The sequence below is a fragment of the Pimephales promelas genome, chromosome 2, assembly GCF_988280905.1.
Source record: "Pimephales promelas chromosome 2, fPimPro1.hap1.1, whole genome shotgun sequence".
Taxonomy (NCBI): domain Eukaryota; kingdom Metazoa; phylum Chordata; class Actinopteri; order Cypriniformes; family Leuciscidae; genus Pimephales; species Pimephales promelas.
The window spans coordinates 11,710,059-11,720,702 of NC_142770.1; the positions used below are offsets into that span (position 1 = coordinate 11,710,059).

Consider the following 10,644-nt stretch of genomic DNA (forward strand, 5'->3'; position numbering starts at 1 on the left):
ACATCTGCGGGAAGATGAGATGTTTTTGTGCGATTTTACATTCCTCTAGTTGAGTGTGTGCTTCTCTTTGCAGTGGTTGGGGTTTGCGGTGGAGCCTTTGAGTCTTGCTAATTCAATAGGCATTGGATAGGACTATATGATTGTGAATTATTTCGCAATATGTCATTTTGGTCATCAGTGGATTGATTTTTAAAACGAGGACCTTCTTTGATGCGGGCAGACACCATATGTTTTACAAATCAAATTCGGAAGAGGAGAACATCCAAATGTTCAGCATAATTTATACTCTTCTCTCTAACATGTCGTTGATCTCTCAGTTCTTGGTCTCAGGGGCTTTCTTGAGAAGCTTCATTTCGGCAAACACTTGCCAGGAGTTTCTTTTATCGAGCATCATTATTTTCAGTGAATGTAACACTTGTCTTTTCCTTACACCACGGTCAGGTTTCGAATGCAGGTCATGCGTTCTACATGCTCATCCTTTAAAATTATTGGTACCATGTGATTTGTTCAGTGCCTATCCATTTAGCTATACAGTTGGAGCAAGCAATAGAACAGATACCAGTCCAACAACTCTAAGTCTGTAGTACAGCTAAAGGGTCCAAAATTATTTTATTTTTTTATGTCATGTGAATTGAACAACCCAATCTCATGAGAAAACAACTATTTTACACATACTGTTTGATTTTTCACACTGCGCTTAAAGGGTTAGTTCACCCAAAAATGAAAATTAAGTCATTAATTACTCACCCCCATGCTGTACCAACCCCGTAAGACCTTCGTTCGTCTTCGAAACACAAATAAAGATATTTTTGATTATATTTGAGAGCTGTATAACTACCACATTGGCTCCTAAGGGACTGCCTCTTGACGGCCCAAAAAGTCAATGAAGAAAATGTTTAAATATCCCAAGTGACTACCGTGGCTCAACTATATGTTTACCAAGCGACGCGAATACTTTTTGTGCGAAAAAACAAACAAAAATAACGAGTTTATTCGACTATTTTTTTCTTCCTTGTAGGCCAGAACGAGACTTCCTTATAGATTTCCACAACGCATGCGCGAGAATTGCGATCTGAAGTAGTGTAAGCTGTGTACGCAGATCGCAAATCTCGCGCATGCGTCGTGGAAATCTATAAGGAAGTCTCGTTTTATTTTGTGGGTTTACTGTAAGAAATAGCATCACCACAACTTTAAAAAAGTGAGAAAACCAGTTTCCTTAAAATTAAGTAAACCATGCATAATTGAAAAAATTAAGTTAAGTGGAATTGTCAACTTATTTTTTTCAATTAAGCATTGAGTTTATTTAGGGATGCACAATATATCAGTCACCATATCGGTATTGGCTGATATCGGTTCATTTTTAATTTTATCGTTATCGGCCTGATAAGAAAACGTGCATGATATCTTAAAGCCGATAAATAATGGATTATTTCCTTTAGCTTAGACACTTCAGATACTCACTGTTCACCATGATTGTTTTAAATTGCTAAATATATGATTGGAATTACTTCAAATGATAAAAATACAGTTAAGTGCAACGTGCAGTGCAAATATCATATCGGCTACATAAACTTATCATTAGAACATTAGAATTGTGTGCTTGGGACGTGGATTTATGGTGAAACTTTTGGTGAAAATTTGGATTTCGATTTATCGGTCAATATATCGTTCATCAGCTTTTAAATAATTATCGGTTATCGGTATGGCCAAAATGTTCAAATCGGTGCATCCCTAGTTTTAAGGTAATGCAGGGGTTTCCTCAGTTTTTCAAAGTACGTCAACTGATCACTTTTTACAGTATACTTAGGCATCCTAGATGAAATTAAAAAGGATTTTTTCCGTAAATAAATAAATAAATAAAATTAAAATGTAATTAAAAAAAAAAAGATATTTTCTTTACATTTAAAAAAAGTCAAAAAAGTATGATTCTTACAGTTTGACTTAAACCACATTTTACATTGCATTTCCTTAAAATTACCAGCCAAAAACTGGCGAGTAACTCGCAAAAAAGCCAATTTTTCGTGCGTTTGGCACTTGTGACTGTTCATTTTGGACCTTGGTGTCCCCGTTTGAAAAACCAGATGAAGCAGGTTCTCTGTTTACAGCGCCATTATTAAAGACATGAGATCATGCACAGTTGCTCATTTGATCCTTGCCAGAGATAATAAAAATGCACTTGATAGACTCATTTTGTAACATCAGACCTTCAACCGCAGTTTGTGATGGATGTCTTATCGGTCTGAGAGGGAGAGGGAGAGAGAGAAAGAGACGGATTGTAAATAAGAGAAAGTGTGTCATGGTCCAGAGGAAAGTAATAAAACTGTACAAAACATTAAAAATTGTCCCTGTGTGCTTTGGCTGATAGTGCTGCCCACATATTGCTTCATCTCCGTCATAGCTTCTGAACATATCACAGGTATCGGTGAGAAACCTTTAAAAAAATCGTATTTTCTGGTTCGGTATGTATGACTGGATTGGCAGGCGGAGTGCCGGATAAACTTAATAGCTCTGTTCCACAACCTAGTGAGCTGTCTCGCCTACTGCCTCATAAGTGATGGAACCTCATAAGTGACTGATTTGAAACACTCTATATGCAGGAAATCTGTAAATCATACAAATTGAAGCTCATTGGAGACCTGACTTGGATAAAATAGTCAGTACTTAGTCATTTTGAAAAATGTTCAATATTGAATGAATTATAAGTATAGTTATAATGAGTGTTTCTGTTGGAATCAACCAATATGGGACCGATATATTTTTACACTTTTAAAAAAATTGTTTATCGTACAGAATTAGTGCAAAAGGTTCTGAATTTGAGATTGCAATGAGATTGACTTCATTTGATGCAGCTAACCACAAGCTCTTATGCAAATTACAGTCACCCTGAACTATGAGTCAAGGGCACGCCGCACGCTGTGCTCATGAAATACTCTATAATCCTCAAAAGGCACTTAATTGCCTGTCTAACCAAGTGAAAGGGATATCAAATTCTGGAGTACATGTTACACAAAAGGTCATGTGTGCTTAGTTGAATCTAAGGTTGCTTGGTGTCAGCACACTTTGGGTATGTAAACTGCTTTAAGTCAGACATACGTTGGCTTTTAGATTTAAAAATAAATGTGCTCATATGTTTTATTCTCAATCAAAATAACAGATATAATTTTGTTGGCAGGGAGCGTATTCCCATGTTGCATATCCATCTCATGAGAACCCTCAGTCTACACCGCACAGCAACAGCAGGTGTTATTTGAGACAAGATGAGGATTTAGACAAAAGTCCATTTTAATTGGGATTCTTCTAAAGCAAAAACAAAAGGAAAAGAAAAAAAAGAAGAGCCGTAGTAAATGTACTAAAAGTGTTATTTCACCCAAAAGAACACTACTTTCGTTCATCTTTGGAACACAAAATTAAGATATATTTAATGAAATCTGAGAGATTTCTGTCCCTCCATTGACGGTTTACACAACTACCGCTTTGAAACTTCAAAAAGTTCATAAAGAGATCTTAAGGCTAATCCAAATGAAGAGTGTCAGTGTGGTTTAGTAAACATTTTCTGAAGGGAATTGATCACTTTATGTGATGAACAGATTGAATTTAGACTAATCTAATTCAACCGTGAATGCTTTGGCAGGCGAGAACAAGCCTCTCTGGACATATTTGTATACATAAACGCCTCATTGGAACTTAATTTTCTCTAAAATCACATCGTAATGTCACAGGACAATTTTAAGTGAATGTGAAGATAATTTGCAGCCCAAACCCTTATTTATTTGAAGCATCTTCACCTTTTCATTTTTATGTGTGGCCTCCTAATCTTATGCTTGCAGTTTAACACACAAATGTTTGTTTTTTTGTTCTTACCATAACAATGTCTTAAGAGAAATTTTATATGATAGTAAAAAAGACATACAATTATTTTCTTTTTAAACAGACAGCATTATTTTTAATTATTTCTGGCAACTTGAAAAAAAATGTGTTTTATTGAGAAATCGAAAAAAAAAAAAAACTCTTCAGACTTACATGTGAAAGGTAATCTCCACGAGAAATGGTTTGGATTGTACGAAGGTTTGTAAAAGCTCAAAATAGTCAGGGTTCTTTTCTCAGTCCAGTTACAGCAAGCTGCCTGGACCAATATGGCGGCGCCGTTGACGTACAATCCATCGGCCAATCAGGATTCTATGTATTTTATATTTTATATAAACTTTAAAGAAAACTTTATTGAATTATTTATGAACAAAACAGATAATACAGATAAACAAAACTTTCCTGAACATTCAAATACAGCAACAATGGAAAAAAGGAAGACACTGAAAAATAAATAGTAGTTACATAAATTACAGTAATAAACAATTCAATGCACAGAGGCAGTAGATCAAGTTACTACAGTCGTCATACAGTTTCAAAGTTTTTACTGACATTCTGGTAACTTTCATTGAATAATGGCGTAAATTGCACTTTTTCTTCTCAAAAAAAACCCCAACAATGTCTTCAGAAAACTAGTCGTATACTTTTATGGAGCTATTTTGTCTTTTAAGACTACCCTGTTTTATCACTCAAATGAAACACCTCTGTAGCACAGACACAGATGATCCATTTTATGAGTAATAATAGGACAAATATAAATTTAAAGACTAGAATTTTTATGGGGAAGCAGCAAAGGGTGGATTTAGTGCTCAGACAAATAAGTATTTAGCCATGTCTGGAATGCATTGTCACTGCTCATCTTCCCCTCTTAATTCATGTCTCCTCTTCTAGTCTTGACTGGTACAGAGATGAGCTCCAGGGAGGCATGTAGAGAGTCACACATCGAAACTAACTCAAAACCACATTCTCACACATTACATGAGGAGGCTTTATCTGGTGATCTTCTGAGAACTGCAAAATAAGTGTAGCTTCTGTTTGTGAGTAGACAAATAGCAAATAGCGATGATATCGATTAGGCCTGAGAGCGATGCAAATCATCACAGTGAACATTTGTGAAGTCACGAACCACACTCAGACAGTATCAACTGAAACCATAAAAAAAATCCAGAAGATTTTGATGATTTATTGCATTTCACAAACCTAGAGACATGACCTGACCTCTCATGTGATTTTTCATTTAAGAGTGGCCAGATATCAAAGCGTGTCATGCTACTTTCTTATGTGGAAGCGCACTGTTGTCATTTCCTTTTATTCTTAATAATCGTGATTTGCACAGTGATTGATGGACTTTTTACAACTGTCGTTTCGTTCCCTGCTTCTATCATGACGTCTAATTGCTTAACCATCCCATAGTCAACCCCCTGGTTCAAATAAAGCTGACAGTCTGCCGGTAAACGTCCTTTTAGACACCCCTCCGCTGCCCCCCTTTCTTCTGCTCGGCCTCTCCAAACCTCCTTCTGTAATTCCCATTACTGTTCAAGACTCAGTCTTCTACATGCAACCCATTCCCCACGACCCCTCGCTCACAGAAACCTCGGCTGCGCTTCATTCACAGTGATTATAATAACGTCTTGTGGTTCAGGTATGAGAAGAACATACCTCAGTCTAGACGTAGGAAGTTTCTTAATGGGCATTCCTGCGCTACTGCTTTGCGTATTTGCATGGCTAAAGCAAGCATATAGCATTACAGCCTTTAGGAACTATGTGACCACATCGCAAATATCAGAGGTACTCAAAACAGCGTTTTTGTTCAATGCGCGTTTTATTACATCCATTAAAGACGTGTAATGAAAGCCATGAAAATGGATTTCCTGTTTTGGAGGACTCTACAAGGAGCAACAAAAACTCTGGCCCACTGAACTCTGTTGCTGAACAACTTTAAGGGTGATCACGCAAGCACAGCAAACCCTCTAGCATTGCTGTGTGCCTATTTATTTGGGCAGGTAAATGTAATTCCATTGCTGTAACTTCACTGTACCGTTTTATCACAGTAGTCACATTTACAATGCAAGCTTTGAATTCAATGCAACTCAATGCATAACATTTGACAGTGAAGATTCTCAGTTTTCTGGTAGATTATTCTGGCCAGATTAATGACTTTCTGTTTTTCAAGATGTTTCACCTTTTATCCAAGTGGCCAGAGCTGTACATCTGTCAAAGTGGATGGCACAACTTAGATGGACAAACCCCCTTTGACAAGTGTATCTGTACTTAAAAGACAAAGATAACATCCAAGGGCGATGTCAAGATTTTGGTAAATGAGGACCCATCTTTGAAAGAGGGATCCTTTAAACTCTCAGCTACAATTTGACACCAAATAACACCTTTAATGTCCAACTCTGCAAGGACACCAACCATTAGCAAGTTTGTAAAAGTCAGTGTGAAGAGTGAAGAGGTTAAACGCTGAGAGTCTATTCCACCATAAAAGATGACACTTGAATGAGTTGTGTCTTGAGCAAAAGGAAACACAAAGAACACTCAGTGCATAAAAGCATGCACACATGCCCAAGAGGTTCAGTGAACTCCGATGGCTTCTACAGTCTCAAGATCTCAAAAGAGAACCTGTGGAATGTGGAGAAAGATCATGATTCACATCAAAAATGTCCAGTTTACGTGATGCTACCATGTCAATCGAGACTAGAATGTTTGCAGGGTCTTGCTGAATCATCGCCACAAAACATTACAGCTGTTCTGGGGTCAGAAAATTGGACCTGATAAAGTGTGGTAAATGAGGTAGCATGAGTTGAAATTCTCACAACTTTTAAAACTGATCGTGTGCACTTTCTGATGTTGACCAAGACATGAGCAAGAGCTGATGATAATCACTGATTTGTGATCATAAGCTCAAACATCAGTGAAACCGATCAGGTAACTTCCGGGTATGGGTCCCTTGACTCTGTATAAAAGCATGAGACAACATTTCTGTGGTGCATACCGAGTGTGACTGAGCTGTCAACAATGAGCATCCTTTGGTATATAACTGGTCTGCTACTGCTGCGTTCCTGCACTCCAGGTGATCACATCTAATCTACTTATGTGGTTACAAAAGTTTGTTTCTCAGAATATGCTGTCGAATTGTTTCTTAAAACTAAACTCTTTTTTAGGTTTCTCCATGCATGATGGTATTGTTGGTGGTAAAGTCTCCATTCCACACAGTCGACCCTACATGGTCTACATTCGTGACTCTCAATCCAAAGCAGTGTGTGATGGTTTTTTGGTAAGAGAGGATTTCGTGATGACAGCCGCCCACTGTAAATATAGGTAGGTGAAATGAATTATCAGATTTTGGAATTAAAAAGGATATACAACTTGCCTCAAATTCCACAATAAACAAGTGATATTGATATCCAAAGTGGCAATATATTTGTATTTATATATGTTAACACTTTACAATAAGGTTCATTAGTTAACAACCTTAGTTAACATCAACTAAGAATGAACAATACTTCTTCAGAATTTATTGATCTGTTAGTATTAATTTCAACATGTACGTTATTAAAATCAATTAAAGGAGTAGTTTACTTTTAAAAAAACTTTTGCTGATAATTTACTCGCCCCCATGTCATCCAAGATGTCCATGTCTTTCTTTCTTCAGTCGAAAAGAAATTAAGGTTTTTGATTCCAGGATTTTCTCCATATAATGGACTTCAGTGGGAACCAAACGGTTCAAGGTCCAAATGAGAGTTTCAGTGCATCTTCAAAGGGCTTTAAACAACACTAGACGATGAATAAGGGTCTTATCTAGCGAAACGATCGGCCATTTAAAAAAGAAATAAATAAATAAGTTTTATAAGCACAAATGCTCGCCTTGCTCTGTTCTGTGATGAGCGTTCGTGACTCTCCTGTTCAAACTCGTTCATCAAAATGAACAAATCTTTTTTCGAGTCATGACTCGAAGGGTCCTATAAGACCCTTATTCATCGTCTGGTGTCGTTTAAAGCCCTTTGAAGTTGCACTGAAACTCTCATTTCTGAACTGTTTGGTTCCCAATGAAGTCCATTATATGAAGAAAATCCTGGAATGTTTTCATCAAAAACCTTAATTTCTTTTCGACTGAAGAAAGAAAGACGTGGACATCTCGGATGACACGGGGGTGAGTAAATTATCAGCAAAAGTTTTTTTTAAAAGTGAACTACTCCTTTGACAAAGATTAATAAATACTGTAACAAATGTATTGCTCATTGTTAGTTCACGCATTTACTAATGTTAACTAATGAACCTGATTGTAAAGTATGACCTGAAATGTATGTTTTTGTAAATATGGCCTCTGTATCTGTTTATTTTGTTGTTGTCATCTTTAGTCATCTTAAGGTGTATTTAGGCGTCAATGACACCAACTTTTTACCTGACGGTGTAGCTGTAGATCCAATTCCACATCCACATTTCATCAACAATAAACCAGGTCACGACATCATGCTTTTAAAGGTAACGTTGAACCATTTATAATTGGAATTATGCTTTTGAAAAATGGTCTTTCATAATAGTAAATCTGATGTTTGCAGAATATCATTTGGCTAAATCTAATTAAGTTCTATCTAATCTAATGAATAGATTCTCTAAAATAAAAAAAATAAAAACAGAAAGAAATGTAGAACTTTGCACCTTTCCTTTCAGCTTAAAACCCCAGCAACTCTGAATAAAACTGTGAAGACTGTCCCCTTGCCAGAAAAAGAGAGTCACAAACATTGCATGGTCATGGGTTGGGGCTTGCTGGGTTACCCTGATGGGTCTCATCCATCAAAGGTTCTCAGGGAAGCAAATGTAACTCTGTTGGACTCTAAAAACTGTGGGACAAAAGACACTCTGTGCAGCGCGGGAAAGATTGGACCAGCAATGGTATTTCAAGTGGCATCACTTACAAATTATTATCTACGGTGTTTTGTTAGTGCAGTCTAGATATACCAATGATGCTAATGCTTTACAATAATGTTCATTGGTTAATGTATTAACTAACATTAACTAACAGTGAGCAATACATTTGTTACCGTATTTATTAATCGTTGTTAATGATAGTTAATAAAAATACAGCTGTTCATTGTTTGTTCATGCTATGTTAACAAATACAACCTTTGATTTTAATAACGTATTAGTAAATGTTGAAATTAATATTAACTAAGATTAATAAATGCTGAGGTAGTAGTTAATGTTAATTAAGGTAGTTAACTAATGAACCTTATTGTAAAATGTTACCCTAATAATCTAATATCATCATCCACAGGGAGACTCTGGAGGTCCACTGGTTTGTGGAGATGTTGCTCAGGGAATTGTATCTTATTACCGACTGGAGTCAAATGGAGACCACTGCACAAGATACACTGACATTTCCAAATACCTTCCATGGATTCATGACAAAATGAACAAATCGGAGTCTGGCACTTCCTCCAGGGAGCAGCAACATAAAACATGGAAGGGCAACCTGGTTAAACTCATTTAGTTTAAAACAAGTTGTTGGTTGAATATGAGTTCAATCATCCATGTTTTTTTTTTTTTTATAAAACATTCAGCACATCTGTAACATTAAATGTGGAATTTTAAAATAAAGGCCGACTCTTGTCACTAGCCATGTTTCCATCAACACGTTTTTATCTGAATTAAGTGATATCGAATGACGATAGGACAATCGCGCACAATAGCTCAAGCCCATATGAGCTAAAAAAAAGTAACTTATGGTTATTTTAATAAAAATTATATGGTAACAGGGTTGAAATTTAGGTAACAGGGTTGCGAAAAGCTACAGGGGATAGATACATTACTTTTGAATAAGACCAGGTCAATAATGTGACAAATGATCAGGAACACAGGAACATTGTTAAATCAAATTTAATAACATCTTATAACAGTCCATCCGTCGGTCTGTGTCAGTTCGTCTGGTAATTATGGTAAAATGGGTTGCGAGTAACAGGGTTGCAAATTAATGCTAATGTTGGCTTTTTCTCATGAATAAAAGCTAGCTATTTAGCTAGCTCTTACTGTCATTTTTAGGACAAACTTACTTATGTAAAAAGAAGAAGAAAACCTTTAAATTGCTTTGTCTCATTCTGGTAATAAGAGTAACAGGGTTGCATTGGTTAGAGTGACACATTCAATCAATGCTGAAAGTTGTGTAATAATATGAAAAATCGAAAAGAGAACATGCCTTTCTTCTACCCATTCTGGCAGCAAACTGCTTAGTGATGTCATTTCCTGTGAATCATGTCACTCATTGTTTTCTTCTTCTTCTGCCGGGCTAAATATGTTTCGGTAACAGGGTTGCATATACGTTGTGGGACATAACTTTATTGCAACATTTCTATTATTTAAAAAATTTCGATCATTTCAAAAATTGGTTTAACAATAAAAAGAGGCAAATATTAAAATGTATTTTAACAGTTGTATTTAACATTCAATTTGGTCCTCTAGAAGGTGGGACAAGAGAAAAATGGCACTTAAGTGGGTACGAGAGACTTTATTTTTTATCTTCAATAATATTTTTGAAGAAAAAAATCTTCAAGTCTCTTTATATTTAGTCTCAGGACAAATGTTTTTTTTTACACATTAATTGCATTTTTTTGTATATTGTACATAGATTATTTTAAATTTCATAGGTGGGACATGAAATGTCCCCAAATTCATGGGCTGAAATATGTGCCACCAGAAACTGAATTTGAACCATTTATATTTGAATTTTAATGGCTAAACTTGAATAATTGCATTAAAAAACTGAATTTAAATCACATAATT

At 36.0% G+C, this 10,644-nt stretch overlaps 1 protein-coding gene across 2 annotated transcripts; it reads left to right on the forward strand.

The window, feature by feature from the left end:
• Positions 1–6,808: 6,808 nt before the first annotated feature.
• Positions 6,809–9,483, forward strand: LOC120486303 (granzyme-like protein 1). Of its 2 annotated transcripts, XM_039682235.2 has the most exons (5): positions 6,809–6,937; positions 7,029–7,185; positions 8,226–8,349; positions 8,539–8,760; positions 9,143–9,483. In XM_039682235.2, the coding sequence occupies exons 1-5, from the start codon at positions 6,883–6,885 to the stop codon at positions 9,356–9,358; spliced, it is 774 nt and encodes a 257-aa protein (XP_039538169.2). In that variant the 5' UTR covers positions 6,809–6,882; the 3' UTR covers positions 9,359–9,483. The 2 variants fall into 2 exon arrangements, with proteins under 2 accessions (XP_039538169.2, XP_088991274.1); XM_089135148.1 differs by lacking the exon at positions 8,539–8,760.
• The last annotated feature ends 1,161 nt before the right edge of the window (positions 9,484–10,644 follow it).